Source organism: Balaenoptera musculus, chromosome 10 (assembly GCF_009873245.2).
Source record: "Balaenoptera musculus isolate JJ_BM4_2016_0621 chromosome 10, mBalMus1.pri.v3, whole genome shotgun sequence".
In the NCBI taxonomy this organism is placed as follows: domain Eukaryota; kingdom Metazoa; phylum Chordata; class Mammalia; order Artiodactyla; family Balaenopteridae; genus Balaenoptera; species Balaenoptera musculus.
Genome location: NC_045794.1, coordinates 93,567,765 through 93,587,386, shown reverse-complemented (window position 1 = coordinate 93,587,386; position 19,622 = coordinate 93,567,765). Strand labels below are relative to the sequence as shown.

The 19,622-nt window shown below is 54.0% G+C and overlaps 1 protein-coding gene across 1 annotated transcript in view; it reads left to right on the top strand.

The window, feature by feature from the left end:
- The first annotated feature begins 12,275 nt into the window (after positions 1–12,275).
- TMPRSS6 (transmembrane serine protease 6) overlaps positions 12,276–19,622 on the top strand; it is a 37,811-nt gene continuing 30,464 nt past the window's right edge. The window contains exons 1-2 of the mRNA XM_036866322.1: positions 12,276–12,466; positions 17,875–18,071. Coding sequence (XP_036722217.1) covers positions 17,876–18,071 — 196 coding nt within the window. The 5' untranslated portion in view covers positions 12,276–12,466; position 17,875. The remainder of the gene's footprint in view (positions 12,467–17,874; positions 18,072–19,622) is intronic.

The following is a 19,622-nucleotide window of genomic DNA, read 5'->3' as shown; positions in this document are numbered from 1 at the left end:
AAGGGAAATATCTTTTTCACTAAAAGGAGTCAGATTTATCTTATTCGGTGTCCAGGCACCATCTGATATGGTCTCATGGGAAAATATTGCTCTTGATTTTATATCTATCTATCTCAAGTATCCTTGACTCTGAAAAGTTGGACCAGATCATGAATAGCAATATCTGGCATTCATAAATCTGCACTCACGGCAGACATTGCTAATCAATTGCAGTGGTGCCTGGCAGACATTGCTAATTGACCATACTCCTCCTTTCTCTGGAGCTTGGATGCAGCCTTAGTTTCTGTAGGCAGGCCGGATTGATCACAGCTGGTACCTGGTGACATGTCTAGGCCAGATAATCCCTCAGGTTCCTTCCACAACAGAAACTATTGTTCCTGACTCCGATTTTCTAGGCAGGGAAAACTGAGGCTGATATGGTGGAGACTGGAAAGCTGAGAGGGCCCTATGAGCAGGTACACCCAGGGAATCCAGCTGTCCTTATTGTGTCTGATGGGAGACCTGAGCTGGTAGTGAGTGGCGTAAGGGACTGCCTTACACCAAGTGGAGATGGACTGATGGGCCAGAGCCACAGTGTGAATGTCCAGTGTGGATTAGAGTATGGGCCTTGGGAGATGGAGCAAGGAGGGAGCAGCTGGCAGGGGTGGAAGGAATGAAGGAGAGACAGGCTTGCCTGGGTCAAATTGCAGGAGAGAAGAGTGGCACCAGCTGGGGACCAGGCAGCCTAGGGCCTTGGAGAGCTGTCAGATGCAGAGCAGGAAGCAGGAGGCAGTCAGGGCAGATCAGGGTATAAAAGAAAAGGGAGGAGAGGTGGGAGGGCCTTCCAGCCCCTCAGGTCTCCAATTTCTTGAGCTGTATTTGTTCCTTCACTTCCTCAATCCCCCACTATCTCTGCTCTCCTCCTACCTCTCAATTCCCATTCTAAGCAACTTCCAATGTCTGCAGTTACCAAGCAAATTACGGTGAACCAGTTCATAGCTAGGATGAATAATTTACCACTGGCCTCCTAATTATTGGGGACAACCAGGATAACTTCAAAGGTCATCAAGAAGCACATTTAAAAAGTGGGAAGAAAGCTAATATTTATGTTCCAGACACTTTTCAAGCATCATTTCATCACCTGACAAGGACCTTGTGAGGCAGGTGTTATACTCCCCATTTTGCAGATTAGGAAACTGAGGCTCAGGGAAGTTAAGAAATGTAGCTGATTGTTGGTGGATCCAGGATTCAAGACATGGTCACATCTGGCCATGCCACACCCTTGCCTAAATCCCCAGGGAAACCCCCAGTGACTCCCTAAACCCTCAGGACACTGGCTGAACTCCTTAATGAAACAGTCAGTGCCGCGGGGACCTCAGGCAGGTCTCATCTGCTTTCATGCCTCAGTCGCTCCATCAGTGAATGGGGTAGTCAGACTGGGTGATTTCTAAGTACTCTCCTAGCCCTGATAGTCTGTGGTTTCAGGTGCCACATGGAATGTGGCTTGTGGCCATATTTCACTTCAAGAGTGGGAGGCTGGGCCTACGGGGGGTGGGCATGAGAGCAGGGACCGCAACTGACTCATTTGCTTTGGCACATGCTGCTCCCTGGGTTTGAAACAGTCCTGCCACCCAAACAATCCACTCCCGGACTCCTACACATCCCTCAAGACCTTCAAGCATCCCCACTTGTCGGAGGCCCTCTAATTCATTCCAATTAGGGTTAATTACTTCCTACTACTGTCTCCTCCTGAGACTGCTCTTTTCGAACCATCTTTTGTGCTATGGGCCAGATCGTGTGCTAGATTCTGGGGATACAGGGGTGATAATAATGGCTATGTAAGAAAATCAGCCAGAGCCCCATTAGCACAAGCTTTATTTGGGAATACCAGACGTGAGAAGACTCTGAAGGAGCTTCTAACTTGGGGAAGGAAGACAAAATTTTGTGCAGGGCTGTAGTAAGGGGCAGCCAGAGTTCAGCTTGTATTGGAAATAATTGTTAGAGGATGGTTCTTGGAAGAGAGAGAAATTGTTCTTACAGATCAGTAGCCACCGTTTGGCAATTTGGATTTTATCAACAGGCAGTGGGGGAGGGACAGCTATGGGGACGAGGACCTGTGAGGGCCACAGTAGAATGTTCTCCATCCTTCAGAGTCTCTTCAAGAGGGGCATTTGAGCACTTAGCAGGCATCCGGCTCTGCTCTAAGTGCATTGTGTTATTAACTCACTTGATCCTTACAACAATGCCACAAGGGAGGGGCTCTTCTTACCCATTTTACAGATGAGGAGACTAAGGCACAGAGTGGTTAATGACTTGCCCAAGGCCACACAGATGGAACACAGTGGAGCAAGGATTTGAACCCAGACAGTCTTTAGCACTCACGGGGGCAAGCTCTTTACTGCTTTAAAGTGTGGTCATTCAGGGATCTCATACAATCTCTCAGCGACCTGGCAAGACAGGAATGACCAAGATTCTGGGTTCTGCGTCACAGATCTGGACAGGCAGCCCTGAGAGGACGGCGCCCTGTACAAGGCAACACAGTAAGTGTGGGTGGAGGGATGACTAGAAACTTGGGGTCTCACCCCTACATCTTGCTGTCTCATGGCCACTGTCTTTGGGGGCAGGGAGGGGGGGTTGGGTTGTTGATTAAACTTGAGCTCAGCACCAGCAGCCTGGGCCTGGCCCCTGTAACAGCCCCGGGACATCCCCTTGGCTGGCTCTGAGACATTTTCCACCACCGCAGATATGACACACATCCCATCGCAGCGCCCAGGAGGGAGGGTGTCGGACAAAGCTGTGAGAAAGCAAGGCCGGAAGTGCTGAGTGGGGGGAGAGTTGCTTGTGGGGAAAAAAGGTACCCAGTCTACAATTCCAGGAAGTCAGGATGCAGAGGGGAGGGAGGAGCTGGCGGGAGATGCATCATCTTCCATTCCTCTGTGCACCTGGCTACACGCCAAGCCCTGGCCACAGAGAGGAGGCTGGCAGCTGCCTGGTCTGCAAAGAGCCCCCAGCCCTGTGGAGGAGGGCATGACCACGGAGGACACAGATAAGCCAACTGACCGTCACAGCCTCCTGCCGCGGAAGGCAGTCAATCAGAGCCTCTATTGAAAATGGCCGACCTGGGAAGGCTCTGGAGTCTCCTAACTCAGGCACGGAGGGTGGAACGTTGTACGGGGCTTTAGCAAGAGGGGCTCAGCCGCATTCGACTAGTTTCAGATACACACATAGTAGTCTCTGCTTATCCGAGAGGGACACAGTCCAGACCCCTAATGGATGCCTGCAACCAAGGATAGTACTGAATCCCATATATACTATGTTTTTTTCCTATACCTACATATCTATGGTAGATTTTAATTTATAAATGAGGCACAGTAAGAGAATATCTGAACTGTCAGCGTCACTAGTCTTGAGTTTTGGGGCCATTACTAAGTAATATAAGGGTTACTTGACCACAGCTCTGAGATACCGCGACAGTCCATCTGATAACCAAGGTGGCTATGAAGTGACTGACAGGCAGGATATGCTGGACAAAGGAATAATTCACGGCCTGGGTGGGGCAGAGCACAATTGGAAATTTAGGAATTGTTTATTTCTGGAATTTCCCGTTTCATATTTTTGGACTGAGGTTGACCGCGGGTAACTTAAACCTCAGATAAGGGGGGATTTCTGAAGTTGGTCGAGGTTGGCTCTTGGAAGAGGGAGGAATTGTTCTGAGATTCATTCATTCACTCATTGTGCATTTACTGAGAACTTATTATGTGCAGGGCATGGTGCCAGTTGCCTGGGATGCAGCAGTGGAAGAAACACCATCCAGCCTGTCCTGAGGCCCCTGCAGCCCCTTTGGGACAACCGGGGTGGTGGTTAAAGCACTAACTCTAGACCTAGTGGCCTGGATTAAATCCTGTTTCTGCCACCTACCAGCTGTGACCTTGGGCAAGTGCCTAAACTTCTCTGTGCCTCAGTTTTCTCATCTGTAAAAAGGGAGGAGTACCAGGACTATGGTGAGGATTAAAGAAGTGAGTGCCTATAAAGTACTTAGAAGAGACGAGCTGGCTTCAGGGGAGATGGGACAGGGACAGGGCTGTGACCAGGGGAAACCCAAGGGCCGCAGGTGTGAAGGCAGCTGGCTTGCTGGGCAGCGTCTCAGATGTTCTCTGCTGTCTTGGTGGTGCTGTTTGGGGCGGGGCTGAGCTGGATGCCGCTGCAGTGTCTATCTCCCCCCAAGCACCTGCGTAGGTCTCAGGGGATAGTGGTCTAAAGCGTGACCCTCCCTATGGGTACTCAAATGCCCAAAGGGATGAATCTCTGACAGGGGGATTCCAGGAGGTGTGAGAAAGGCAGAAGGAAAGCTACTGCATCTTCTGCCTGCCTCTCAAATCCATCCATGTGAGCTGCCACCAGCCTAGTCCAGAGCCAAGGGCACTCAGGCTGTCCCACTTGTCCCAACTCTGAGCCACTTGTCCCCTTTGAGGCTCAGTCTCTTCGTCTGTAAATTGGGGTGAAAGGTGTGGGCGAGGGGAAACTGTCTTACCTTGAAGCTTCCTTCTGGCTGAACCAGTCTGTTCTGTGGCCTCCGGAAGGATTGGGATGGGGTCCCCACTCACTCGGCTAAGATGACCCAGAAAATCTGCCATTGCAATTTTCCTCCCCGATCCCCACCTCAATTTTAAATGCCTGGGGGAGCTACTAATTAGATAAACCTCATGTGACATGATTGGTAGCCCACTCTGCAGCAGGCAACCCATGCCTCATGCATTCTGATAAACTCGTTGAGCTCCTCCTGTGTGCACGGCATTGTTCAAAGTAGACATTTGGATTGGAGGGAGTTGCGATTGCTTGGGTCAGGGCTTGCTGTTGGTCAACCCCAGTGTTTGAGAGGGTGCCCCTGGCCGAGGGTCCAGTGACTCTTGTAAAGATAGCTGCAGGAGAGCGCCAGATGCAGCAGTCAGAGCAAGCAGCCAGGAGCTAAGTCAGCAAGTGAAGTCTGTTGCTTGTGATTTATGCAAATGTGACACTAACAATGAAACCCATTACCGCTAGGATCCCAACCCAGATGCTGATGTTGATGTGAGAAGGAGAGGGGGGCAGATAATAGCAACAGTATAGAAGATGATGCCAGCAAAGTGCAGTGAGCACTTAGTAGGTGCAGGCACTGTTCTAAGTTCCCCAAGTAGGTTATCTCTTTCAATTTTCACACCACTATGGTTATCGTCTCATTTTATGTATGAGGAAGCAGAGGCACAATAAGATCCAATAACTTGTAACTCAAGGTCATGTGGCTTATAATAAGAGTCAGAGTCAGGACTTGAACCCAGGCTGCTGACTTCAGTACCTGTGGTTTTAGCCCATACAGTGGAGACAGTTGAGAGTGGTGGGGTCTGTGCTGTACTGAAATCGCTCAGGGCAGCCACCGCTGATGGCTGCCACGTTGGGAGGTCGACCAGATCTTCGAAACATTTAAGGGAAGCTGGAAATTCAGCTTTTTACGTGTAGTGTCCTGATTTTTAAATATTGGCAACTAACTTTAAAAAAAATTTAAAACACAAGCAGGCCAAGCAAAATGTGTCTGCGTAGGAGGAAGAAAGGAAAGCCATCCTCTGGGATTTATTGCAAAAGGTCGCTTCCCCCTGACCTCGAAGGGGCTGGGTGCTCCATCCTCCTGCCCCTGTGCTCTGAGCCACTCTGTGAGCCTTTGCTGGCCCTGATCCTCAAGGTCCCATCCATCACGCATCCCAGCACCTGCCACAGGATGTTCATTGAGTGAAGGTGTAGACTGTGAAGGGGAGAGGGGAGGGAGGGGCAGTTACATAGAGGTTCCAAGAGCTTGGACTTGCATAGAAATCAGAAACCAACGTGGATGGCCAAAGGGACACAGCCCACAGGCATTAGGACCTCACGCAGCCCCACCAACACGAACAGCTGCCCTGATGACATGGAGTATCAGAAGAGAGGCATCATCCAAAGCCGGAGCCAGTGCTGGGGCTGCCTCTGAAGGGCAGCAGGAAAGGGGCTCCTTGGAGAGCAAGGTCCGGACCCTCAAACTCAACTGCCTGTAGGGAGGCGCTCCAGCTGCAACAACATTTGAGGCAAAAAAAAAAAAAAAAAATATATATATATATATATATACATACACACACAGAAAAATATATACATAGAAATATATATATAATATATATATAATATATATATAATTGGAATTCTGTGTGCCTTGGCACTTTTTGTTAATTCTCCACCTAAGGACATGCATGTTCAGTAATGATATTGCCCGTCGACTTTATTTTTAAACGTTTAGTTTTGGACAGGATGCAGGGAGGAGCACGGGACTGGGAGCCTGGTGATGTGGGTTCCAGCCCCACCCCTGCCTCAGCCTTGCCACATGACCTTGGGTAGTTCCCCACAACCCCCTGCCTGGAACCCCTCCTGCGGGGACCCCACGGTGGAGGAGGCCAGGCTGAATGACACATGGAGAGTTTCCATTCTGGGTCCCCAGCGGCCTGGCTTGAGGCAGCGCTTCTCAAACCTCAAACCCCCGATCAGAAGCCACTCCCCTGATGGCCTGCTGGGAAAGCAGCGAGAGGGCAGGCCAGGGGCCTGTGAGTTCTCCGCCAGCAGACAGAGGCCAGAGGCCAGGGCCCAGGAGGGCCAGGAGGGCCAGGAGGGGAGGGGTGGCAAGCAGGGAGGGACACACACCCAGAGGGGATGACGTCAGAGGGCTCTGAAGTCAGGGGGTCCTGGCTGTGTGACCAAGAGCAAATGACAATTGCTTTCTGAGCCCCACTTTCTCACCCGTAAAATGGGGTAAATGGGACCATTTTTCTTATTAGGGGACGAGACCAGCCCTGTGTCTGGTTAGTAGTAGCATAAAGTCACAGAGTCTTAGCCTCTGTAAGGGTCTCGGAGGCCCTTAGGACCTTGAATCCTTCTGCAGGTGAGGGACCTCAGGCCACCGAGGCGGTGACTCCTGAGAGGTCTCGCATTTGAATAGATGGTAGCCCATCCTGACGGATTCTCCTTCCCTGAGGCACTAAGGAGCGTCCCTAAGTCTACCGAGGACCCTGTCCTCCGTCTACTGCTGTGGTGACAGAGTGTCTGCCGTGTGTCCCACTGCCTGTGTCCCCCCGGGCTGGGCTGCATCCCTCATGGGCAGACACTGAGACTTGCTTGTTATCATGGCCTTGGGGTCCACATAGGCCGGCACTGCGTAGGTGCTTGACACCTGTTTAAAGAAGGAGCAAGCGAGTGGACAGAGGTGACAGAGGGTCCCTGGAGGGACCTGCCTGGGCAGCCTCTGAAGGCTTGGTCAAGGCGACGGGAAAGGTGTGTGCAGCTCACGGGGTTTCCTTTCCTCCCAACCACATGGAGTCTCCAGAGGTCGCACCTGTGTCTGTGTAGGAGAAGGGCGAGGAGGGTAGGAGCTCAGGCGTAGAGAGAGAATAGGCTTCGGAAGTGACGTGAGGACTCAGGGTGACTCGGACCTTTGGAACAGCAGCCCACAGCATTGTCACTAGCCAGCTGGCTCCCACCCTCTCACCCTGCCTGTAACAGGCTGAACTGTGTCCCCCAAAAGATGTGTGGAAATCCCAAGCCCCAGTAGCTCTGGATGTGACCTTATTTGGATATAAGGATCTTTGCCGCTGTGACTAGATGAGGTCACTAGCGTGTGCCCTGATCCAATATGACCGGTGTCCTTGCAGGAAGAGAAGAGACACTGAGAAAGATACACAGGGAGAAGCCCATGCAGTAAAGGAGGCAGAGGTTGAAGTTACGTGGCCACAATCCAAAGCAACACCAAGGAGACCAGCAGCCACCACAGCTGGAAGAGGCAGGAAGGGTCCTCCCTTAGAGCCTTGGGAGCGAGCGTGTTCCTGCCAGCACCTTGATCTTGGACTTGTAGCCTCCAGAACCGTGAGAGAATGAATTTCTGTTGTTTTCAGCCACCCCGTTGGTGGTACTGTGTTAGGACAGTCCTAGGAAACAACTACTCCACCTCGGGGCCTAGAAGAGCTTGGTTTTCCTAGACACTGTCTAGACGGTGTCTGGCAGGGGCACCTGGAGCCCGCCCCTCACCCCTCACCGCAGCCCCAGGGCTGTGAGCCCTGTGCTTCCTCAGAGGGTTTCAGGGGAGGCTCAGCTGGCTGAGATCCTTCTCCAGGGTGGGACCAGAAGGGGAGCTCTCCCGCTGTCTCCCAGCCTGACCCCCCTGGAACAGCACCATCACCCCTGTGCTGGATTGAACAGTGTCCCCAGAACCCATGTCCACCGGGAACTGTGAACATGACCTTGTTTGGACGCATGGTCTTTGCAGATGTAAGCCAGTGAAGATGAGGTCATCCTGGATTAGAGGGGGCCCTAAGTCCTCTATGACTGGTGTCCATATCTGAAGAAGGAAATTTGGACCCAGAGACACTGACACACAGGAAAGAAGCCACATGACGATAAAGGCAGAGTTTGGAAGGATGCTTCTCCAAGCCAAGAAACGCTAAGGATTGCTGGCAACAGCCAGAAGCTAGGAAGAGGCAAGGGAGGATTCTTTCTTCCTTCAGAGAGAAAATGGACAGACATTTGATTTTGGCCTCCCCTCCTGAATTGTGAGAGAAGAGATGCCTGTTGTTTTAGACCACCCAGTTTATGGTAATTTGTTATGGCAGCCTAGGAAACCGATACACTTCCCATCAAAAAGACCAGTTCCACCCGCCCTGGGCGGTGCATCCTGGGCAGGCCAACCTCTCCTCTCAGAACCTTGGTCTCTTCTTCTGCTGAGTGGAGACACATAGTCCCACTCCCAAGCCTGGACCTGAGGCTTCACTGTAAAGGGTCCAACTGGGGGCCCAGAGCTCAAAATACTGTGTTATCATCAATGGAGTAGACAGGAACTGTTATTTGTTCACTCAACAAATGTTTGTTTGTCCTGTGTGCTAGGCAGTGTTCTAGGCTGGGATCCAGCAGGGGACCAGACAGACGAATGCTTTGTCTTCACGGGCCTCGCGATCTAGGGGTGGAGAGAGCAGGGGGAGATAATGTCAGAGACACGTTGTGACGCGAGCTGCATCTGGGCTGCTGGAGTTCTCTCTGCGGGGCTTTCCTGAGTTCAGACCAGGTCAGCTTCCCCAGCCTCCTCCACCATGACTGAGCTCAAGACACCACTAAAAATGCAGATATTTGCCTCTTCAGCCTCTCTGGTGGCCAGCTGTGAGCACTTGCTGTGTTCACACAGCACAAACAGAGTTGCCGTGGCATTTGCCCAGCACCTTGTGTTAGTTTGCCTGGGCTGTGTAACAAAATACCCAAACCAGGCAGCTTTTCCGGCCTCGTGGCATGTGGGATCTTAGTTCCCCAACCAGGTATTGAACCCATGCCCCCTGCAATGGAAGCGCGGAATCCTAACCACTGGACCGCCAGGAAATTCCCGGAACTGAGCAGCTTAAACAATGGCAATGTAATGTCTTACGGTTCTGGAGGTGAGAAGTCCAAGATCAGTTCGCAGGGTTGGTTCTTTCTGGGGGCTGTGAGGAAGAATCCATTCCACGGCTCTTCCCTACTTTCTGCTAGTTTGCTGGCGATCTTTGGCTTGCCTTGGCCAGAAGAAACATCATCCTGATCTCTGCCCTCATGTTCACGTGGAATTCTCTGTGTGTGTGTGTCTGTCTCCAAATTTCCCCTTTTCATAAGGGCATGAATCATATTGCACTAGGGACCCACCCTTCTCCAGTGTGACCTCATCTTAACTAATTACATCTGTGACAACCCTATTTGTAAATAAGGTCATATCCAGAGGTACAGGGGCTTCCATATATGAATTGGGGGGGAGGGCAACACATCACAAGCATCTTCTCTGGACTACCAGGAAGGTAGGCAACACCCATCCCTCTGGGAGGCACCCAGGGCTGAGGTCAGGGTTGTGACTTGCCGCCCTCTTGGAGTGTCAACTCATCTTCAGAATGTCTTATGAAGGGGGATGCTGATGTCCAACTGTCTTCCTTTCCAACCGAGGACTTTTACCTAACATCCAGCTCTGTTGAGCAGACGTCAGACGTGTCTCCTTCATGTCCCTGTCCCCAGTACCCAACACAGCCTGACACTTTGTAAGTGCTTAATACATTTGCGTGATTAACAAACCAGGAGTCGTGAGTTCAAATTTCACCAGGGCCTCGTCAGTTTCTGCAAATTGGGGCTAAAAATGGTATCGACAAAAGGGTGGTTGTGAGAAGTAAATGATATAATGCAAGAAGTGCTGGGCACAACGCCTGGTCCATAGTGAGCCCTCCTCACAGCATCGGCCAGGACCTGGAGGGTGAGGGAGGGTGTAGCTGCCTGCCCCTGCCCCTGACTCCACCCTAAGCTTGGATGGAAAGAAAGGCAGCTAATGTTTTTTAAGGGCCTCCCACATGCCAGGCACAGCGTCTGCCGTTCACATCCAGTTCCGTCTTTCTGCCTTCCACAACCCAGCCTTATCATCCCCGTTCCACAGGTGACAAGACGGCAGCTTGGGGAGGTGATGTGCCTTGCCAGGTCACAGCAGGTGGAAGAACTGAGATTCGGGCCAGGTCCTCTGTTCTCCAGCCCCCAGCTGGATCCTTGTCGCCTGAGTGTGGTGCACATGCTTAAGCCTGTCTCTCCCTGTCCTGCTGGGTCAGCCTGCTGTGCCCCGTGGCCTCCAAGCCTCACCGGCCAGGCCTCCAGGTGGTTTCTCTGTCCCTGCAGACCAAGGGGAGCCAGTGTTAGTGTGAAATGCAGATTCCCAGGGAGCAGAAAGGCCTTCATCTCCTGTTTGTGACCGTGTCCTGCTGCCTCAGGGACGAGAGTCTCCAGGCCATGTGGTTGCCCCGTTGACAGAGGGCAGCCTGTCTCAGTGGCAGTCTCCACCCACAGCTCTCTGAGCAACGGGGGAGTTGGCACCCTTGCCCCTGCTTTCAAACGCCTCCCTTAACCCTTTGCTGCCCCCCCATGCCAGCCCTCCCCCCCAGGCTGTGGCCAATCGATGGCTGGGCGGCAGATAAGTACAGAGGACGTGATTGCACAAGATCTTCTGCTTTTCAAAGACTGTCCAGCTACCAGCCTGCCTGGTCCGGGGGCCTGGGCTGCTCTGGAGGTGGACAGAGGCAAGGCTTGTGGGTGTCTCTACCTGCCCCCCCAATGCTCCTTGCTCCCATCCTAACCACCCGTCCCTTGGAATGTTTGCAGGGGGGCGGGGCCAGGGCCTGAGAGGAGGGGAGACTGGAGGCAGTAGGGAGAATTGTACAGGGCTGGGGGCAATGGAGGCGGGGGCAAGGCTGGGGTCCTTGGTCTCAGGTCAGGGTTAGGCCCTGGGCAGGGCTGAGGGGTAGTAGAAGAGGCGGAAGGTGTTCCCACCCACCGAATCTCTAAGGTGTTCCCCACCCAGCCCCTCAGTGTGCCCCCTGCCTGAGCCTGAGCCCAGCCATTCCCCTGCCTGGAGGTGGCCATCAGTCTGCACACACCCAGAAAACCCTGGTTCCCAACACGTACTTTGGAGCACGGTCATGTCTAAACCCACCAACTCCGCTGCAGCTCCGTTCAGTACCACACTTGTGATCCCAGTGTTCTGTTTTGGACAAATGTGATATTTTTTAAAAATTTTATTGAAGTATCCAATGTTCTTGTAGTCACATTAAAAAACATAAAAATAAGCAGGTGAAATGAATTTCAATAATATATTTTATTAACCGTATATAGCTAACATGTTATCATTTCAACATGTGATCAACATAAAAAATGCTTCTTGAGCTTATATTACATTCTTTGCGCTCAGTCTTCGAAACCTGGTATATATCTTGCCCGTGTGGCACGTCTCAGTTCAGACTGGCCACATCCCAGGGGCTCAGAAGCTGCATGTGGCCAGAGGCCACCAAAATGGACAGTACAGCTCTCTAGAGTCAGGTAGAAATCCAACTAATTTCCAGTTAAACAGAAAATAGCACCAACGTCACCCCAACTCCATTCTTCTCCCCTCCCGTCCCCAGAGCACAGGGGCCCAGCCTCCTTGTCTCTCTCGGAGGCACTGGCTTCTCTGGTCTCACCTGTCCAGGTAAGGAGACCCGCGTGAGCCCCTGCCCACCCTGCACGGGCCCCCGCACAGCCCCCAGTCCTTGGTCACCCCACCTCATGCTCTAGGGGACCAGGGGCTGTAACCAGGCAACGGGCCTCGGGGGAGAGCTCAGATCTCCTGCACCTGCCCGCCAGCCTCCGGGGTGCCCACGGGGCGGGGCGAGGCGGGGCGGGGCACTGCCTGCCTCCTGCCTCCGGCCTGTTTACGTGCTCAGTCGCAGTGCTGTCCCCAGCCCAACAGGAGGCCCGTGGAGCCTGGGGCCACAGGCCACAGGGGACAAGGGCCAGACACCCTGGCCATGGCTGTGGGCCATTGATCCAGCCCAGGCTGGCTGGGTAGGGGGTGGGGAGACCTTGGTCTGGACAAACAGAGGCTCCGAGGTCTGCGTGCAACAGGCCCGGCACCCACCTGCCACTCCCAAAGGTAAGCGGGGACCTCCAGGCCAGGGGACCAGGATCTATGAATGACCCGGTGACAGCGTCTACCCGGAGAGCCAGGCCTGGCTCCCTGGGGCTTAAGCCAACTGCCCTGCTCCGAGGCCTGGTCTGCTGGGCCTCACGGGCCAGAGAGTGACCCAGTGTGCAGAAGGCGAGGGGTCCACAGGGCTGGGGTCAGAGGCCAGGTGTGTGGACAGGCGCGGGGCAGTGGAGGGGCTGCAGGTTCCGGGGGCTGGGACGCCTGGGGCTCAGCTGGGGCTGGTGGACTCTGGGGCAGGGACGGGGCAGGGGGGAGGCCTGGTCTGCCAGTCTGAGCACCCCATCCTGATTCTGGGCTGGACAAGCTGCCCCTCTGTACGCAGGTACCCCACCTGGGCTTTCCGGTGCAGGAGGCAGGCCCAGAGCCCCCCGCCACTGCACTATACAGGGGGCAGGCTCAGAGTTGAATGCGGCTGTGTGTGTGTGTGTGTGTGTGTGTGTGTGAGCAAGCATGCATCTAGCAGTTTGTATGTCACAGATAGCTGCGCGTGTACTTCAGCATGTTTCCATCTATGTACATCTGTGTGTGAGTTTATGAGTTTGTGTACGGAAGGGACTTTCACCCGTTCCCCCCAAGCCTGGGGACTCAGAGTCAAAGCAGCTCATGGTAGGGATTGACTCTAGGCCCGAATGGCCTCCCTGGTAGGTCCTAGATAAGAATCCCAGCTCTACCCAACTCTGCTCTGCCTTACCCTGGCTGAGTGACCTCGAGTACGTCCTTTTCTCTCTTTGTACCTCAGTTTCCCCAACCATTAAGTAGAGACAGCAAGGCTGCTGGAGGTTGACATGGAATTCAGCTGTGGCGACAGCCAGCACGGGCTGGCACGCGGGAGGAGGAACGGCTCTGCCCCAGTGAGCTCAGCCTCCTGCGCACAGACCGAGCACCCACCAATGGTCAGAAGGGCAGGAGGGGGTGAGGAGCAGGTGCCAGGCTGGGGTCCAGGTTCTTGGATCAGGCGAGAAGCCTCAGGCCCCTGTGGAAATTGGGGGTACACCCAGTCCCTCCCTCCAGGCGCTCACCTTCAGGGGGACACGGGGGACAGAAAGAATACCCCCAAGATGAGCTCTGCATTGATGGGCGTGGCCCAGGATGCTTCAGAGAAGCAGCCACCCCTCCAGAGGCACTCTGGGAGGGCTGCCAGGAGGAGGTGAGAGCTGAGCTGAGGTGTGAAGGGGCCAGGTCAGGAGGTGGGCGGGCCGGGTCAGGAGGTGGGCAGCCCAGGCAGAAGGAAGAAAGCAGGTGGTAAGCAAGAACTTTCAGGGTTCAAGACACAATTGTGTGATGCTCTTCACCTAGCGCAGGCTAAGAACCCTAGATCTGTTAAAGGTTTCTACCATCTTCATTTTTAGAATCAGTCACCGAGAAGTCCAATGTTTCTGGGGTGCAGCAAGAGAAGAGCGGGAGAGGGGAGAAGGAGGCAGAAAAAGTTGGCCAGGCCACACATGCACCCAGCGCCCTGGCCCAGCAGGAAGGAACCACTCTCTGCTCTCAGTGCAGGGCACACAGGGCAAACAGAAGAAAGCCCCTACTCTGGTGCAGCTTCCAGCCAGGGAGGACACAGACCAAGGACACGGAAGCATATCCTGCCATTTTAGTCTTGAAAAGAGCGATAAAGAAAAATGTAGCAGAGAGAGGGGAGTGGTCAGCGCAGGTCTCACTGAAGAGGTAACATTTGAGCGAAGACTTGAAGGAGGTAAAGGAGCAGGTCATGAGGCAAGACTGAAGGAAAAGCATTTCTGGCAGAGGGAACAGCAAGTGCCAAGGCCCTGAGGCGACCTGTACTCCATCTGTTGAAGGTCAGGAGCTGGGTGTGGCTACAGTAGAAGGAGGGAGAGGACAGAAAGGCGCACAAGGGCCATATCACGGAGTCCCTGGTGGGCTGTGACGAGGGCTTTGGGCTCTGGTCTAGGCGGGGCTTGTGAGCAGGGCACGTGGTGAAGACCCCTCTGGCGGTCATGTGGGAATTGGCTAGTGTGGGTGGCCGGACCGGAGTCAAGGCGACAGATGATATTGACTTGGATGATGGTGGGAGCCACTGAGGTGTCAAGAAGAGGTTGGGTTCTGTGGGTAGTTGGAAGGTAGAGGCACAGACTTTTCTGGTGACTAGACCCTCAAAACGATGGGGGGACCATTATATAATAAGAATAAAAGACAGGAGCTTGGGGTCATCTTCACAACTGTCCACCTCCTGCTGGGCTATCAGCCCCAAGAGGATGGGAATGAGGTCTCTTATATTCACCAGTGTGACCCCCGTGCCCAGCACAGAGCCTTGGCACCAAGCAGGTGCTCAATAAAAATGGAGGGGCCTGGTGACTGAATCTAGGACCCCAGAGACCAGCACCGTCTTCCACGCCCTTGCTCCTGAAGGCAGCAAGATGTAGGAGAGAACACTGCACTGGGAGTCTGGGGCCGTGGGGGCTCTACTCACCCATTCTTCTTTTTTTTTTTTTCTAATTGTATGTTTTTCAATTTTAATTCAGTTTTTAAAGGTTACTTTCTACTCATCCACCCTTTCCCGGAGGATTCGTTCACGTGGCAGGCCCTGTGCTGGGTTCTATGGGGATCCAGAGGTGAATAAGACACAGTCCCGCCTTTTTTGTGGGGGAGAGAAGTGAAGCCAAAAGCCAGTCAGATTGTTGATCTGACCAAGGGCTGCCTAGGGGAGGAGGTGGCTTACTCTCCAGGGCCCAGAGCCCCATCGCTAGGCAGGTGGCCTTGGAGCTGGCCTTTAAGGGTCCCACCGTCCTTTAGGCAGAGGGTGTGTCTGTACAAAGGTGCATCTGGTGGACCTGCAGGGTGATGTGCGTGACGGAAGGTAGGGCTCCAGGGGCGAGGGCAGCAGCCTGGCCATGGAGGGTCTTGGGTGCCACGGCAAGGGGTTTGGAGGTGGCTGGGAACTTTGAGGGGATTCTGAGCAGGTGAATGGCTGGAGGTGGGCAGGCAGAGCTCTCTGGTGACAGCGGGGAGGAGGGGCTGGAGGAGGAGCTGGGAGGCAGGAAAGCAGTTGGGAGGCTGCCCCAGGAGTCCAGGTGGGAGGCAATGGGAACCCCAGGTGTATGGCCCCCCCACCAATTTGGGCTGTGTCTAATCTTAGGTTTTCTGAAAATGGGACCTTCTGTAGTACTCAAAGTTCTCCCAGATGGATGTGAGAGCCATTTATGAGGGAGGCAAAATCCATGGAGTGAAAGCCTGGCTTGGGGGATGGGGAGAGGAAGGGTGAGGCGTACTGAGCATCCTACCTGGGACTGCTCTCCTAGATGCCTCCTCTAATGGACCTATGACCTTCTCTGAGCCTCAGTTTCCCCTCGTACCCTGTGAGGCAGTAGAGCATAGTGGTCAAGGCGTTATTCTGGAGACAAACTGCTTGCGTTTGCGGCCTGGCTCTGCCGCTAACCAACTGTGGGATCTCGGCCAAGTTGCTCAATCTCTCTGTGCCTCAACTTTCTCATCTGTAAAATGGGGATAGTAAGAGAACCTATCCCCCCCCCAGGTCTGTGGAAGGCTTACATGAGACAGTGCGTATAAAGCAAGGGAAACAATTCAAATAAATGTCAGCTGTGATCACCTCTGTGCTCCCCGAGTCCCCAGTATCTCCTTGGTGATCCAGACTCAGAGTAAAATAGGGATGTGCCTCTCTGGCAGAGGGAGTGGACCTGGGGCTGAGAGAAGGCAGAAGCCGGCCCGTCACTGGGCTCTCCCAGCTCTAGCCACCCACTCAGCTCACGGGGGACAGCCAGTTTCACCAGGGGTGCCCTGGACACTCTGGACAGTGGGCGGGGATGGCGGGGCTGCCTTACCCATCACAGGATCTTTCCCATCCGTGGCCCTGGCCCCGTGAAAGCCAGCAGGGTCTGATACAGATGTCCAGATGTCCTCCGATTGGGGTGGAGGGGAGTCCTATACCCAGGTGAGAATCACCAGCAGTCGCCTCCCTTCCTTGCATCCATGGGGGCCACTCAGGAGATCCCTGTGGCTGGAGCCAGAGATCCTTGACTGAGAACCTCTGAGCATCACAAAAGATCCCTGTTTTCAGAAACCCTCTGTGTGAAAATCCAAGACTCAAAGCAAAGGACACCCCGCCCACCCACCCACGCACACCTGGGGATGTATTTTAAAGCCACAGTGGCCTTTTGGGATGTGGTAGGAGGAGGCTAATTTCCCACTTGCTCTGCTGGTGGGTGGGCGAGTGAAGGACCTTCTCTGGACTGTGGGAAAACCTGCCAGAGAGGCCAAATAGCACTCAGAAGTTTGCCTGAGGGTCTAGAGACACAGCCGCAGGTCTGAGGCACTGACCAGGGTGGCATTCAGGTATTATTTCATCATGATTTGTTAATTAACAGCTCATTTACAGGAAGTAGCCCAGAGTAGTGGAAAGAGCAGGGAGTCAGACACCTGGGCTCGACCCCCACTTACCTGCTGTGTGATCTTTGGCGAGTGGCTTAGCTTCTCTGGGCTTCAGTTTTTCCATCTGCAAAATGGGGCTGGTTGTCAATGCCAGACATTCAAATCACATTGGGAAAATGAGGCTAGGAAAACCCTGGAATGAGTTGCTGCTAAAACATTCTGGGTCTTAGTTTCCTCATCTGTTCAATGGGTGCAGAACCTTGAAAGGCTTTTGGAGGTTAAGCAAGATAATACATGTAAAGTGTCTACACAGAGTGGGCTGAGGAAGAGCACGGGGACAATGGTCCCCACATCCTGGTGACCAGAGGATTAAATGGGGTGATATCCGTAAAATGTCTGGCACAGACACTAAATAAATATAGTTTTTGTCTCCTTCTCCTTCCTCTGCCCCTAAGAGACTTTGGGGCAGTGGGGAGACAAGAGGGGCGGCGCCCCTTGGAAGGCAGTCCCTGGCTCAGCACAGAGCCGGCTCAGGGCTTCTAGGGGAGGGCGAAGTGAATGGATTGAATCGATGTTGTGGAAGCTTTGCTGTTGAGAAACAGGAGGAAGGAAAAAACATCCCCTGAATGGGAGGGAAGCTGAGGGCAAGAGGAGCTGGTTTACAGAAACGTGTGCTCCATGTATGCACCCCAGTTCCATCTGCGGGTACCTTGGGGGGTGGAGTTCAGGCAGTGAAACCTCCATCTCTCCTCTGACCGCAGATGCAAAGGTGGGGATTCTGGAGCCAGACCAGGTCCAGCTGGTCATCTGGGCGAGTTGCTCTGACACGTGCTTCGCTCCTCTGTGAGATGGCTCAGTGCTCACTTTCAATTACTGCTACCTGGCGTTATTCTCCTCCTCCTCCTCCAAAAGGCAGGGGTGCCGTCTTACTTCTGTGCAAGGTCGGCGTTCAGTAAAGGCTCCCTTGCAAATGCCAGGCTGTTTCCAACCCTGGTCTGTTTCCTTGCCAGGATGCCCATGGCCGAGGCCCCCCAGGCGGCTGGCGGGCAGGGCGATGGAGGTGATGGCGAAGAGGCAGAGCCGGAGGGGATGTTTAAGGCCCCTGAGGACTCCAAGAGAAAAGTCCGCGACTACCTCCGCCTGGCTCCCCTGTGGCTGGCCCTGCTCGTGTTGGCTTCAGTGGGGGTCCTGCTCTGGTATTTCCTAGGTAAGTGCAGGGCCCTTGGGAGAGGTACCTGGGGAGGACTTGGGGTGGTCGAGGGGGCACAGCAGGACAGATCAGGATTCCAGGCTCAGCAATGCCTAGAAACCACTGTGCGACCTTGGACATGCACTTCTCTCTGAGTCTCCCTTCCTGTCCTGTGAGATGGGAGTGCAAGTTCCTTGCTGGGGCCTAGTGCCCCCAGTTCCCAGCAGCTGCGGAAGGAGTGCTCTCCCAGTACCCAGTTCTTGTAAAGTGACAAGCTGAAGGAGTGTAAACATTGCCTCCCCTTGCCTGCAGCCCTCCTGGGTTGCCCCTGGGGCTTGGAGCCACCTGGCTCAGCTGGAGGAGGCCCAGTGGTGCCGGTGGTGCTTGGCACCAATTAGTGCTTCTGTTCACTTGAGCCCGACCTGGGAGCTCTTCTAGGGTGGGGACCATAGTTCTATCACCTCTGGGTCTCCAGGGCCCAGCATGAGTGGGAATGAAGGGGAGGGAGGCACAGAACTCAGGTGTCCAGGGGGGTGTCCATGCACACAGATGGCTTTATACCCCAGCATGGGCACATGTGGAATTCAACCCAGAGGGAATGTGGGCGCGGGGGGCAGGGGAGGGCAAGAATGTCCAGAGCAGGTAGCTCAGGCGTCTCCCATGTCCTGAATTTTGGCCCTCCCTCTCTGGTATCACAGCCCTCAACCAGTCCCCTGGAACCCCAGGAGCAACTGGCCCATGTTCTGGGTCCATTCGTCCATCCTTCTATTCATTCATTCAGTACTGAGGACCTCCTATATGCCAGCTCTGTGCCAGGTTGTAGAGATAGTTCTGCTCTCACCATAAAGCTTGGCATGTGCTAGGACAGAGAAAGCTGATGGGGCCCCAGTGGAACCCTAGCAGGGACAGCCCACCTTGCCCAAGTGATCAGAGACCTCCCATTAAGCACTCTGCAAAAGTTAGATCATTTTCTTACTGACTGCATCTCCTGGTGGAATTTCAGGTCCACTGAAAGGAATGGGGACCCATTTTGGAGCAGCCACTGGGGAGATCAGCCTCGGCCCAGCTCTACAGGGGGTCGAGGTGGGGGGTTATTCTGGAACCCCCGGGTCGAAGCTGTTAGGAAGCCTGGGTCTGATGAGGACCCACCTGCCGTGATGCCGGATGGATTGTGATTCCGTTCAGAGCCAAGCAACACAGGCCGGGAGTGGAAGCTGTGTGTATTTCACCACCGGCAGGAAGCCAGTGCCCCAGATAACACGGGGCTGCCAGGCCTCCTTAGGCTGCGAGATAATTAGTCTTCAGGGGAAACCATAGGGAGTCAGGCTGGAGGCCCAGGAACTCACCTGCCAATTGTCTTTCTTCTCAGAGTCTGATTTCTCCTGATTACGCTCCTAGAGTGAATCACTCCCCTGGGGGTGGGTGCTCCGCGGGGCTGAGGACCCAGGGGGTGAGTGCCCCAAAGCCTCCACTGGGGGAAGCCAACCCCTTCCCCAAAGGGATGAGGACAGAGGAGGCACTTTAGGAGATATCTGAACGATTCCTCCCACGCTGGGCCAGGCTGGGCTC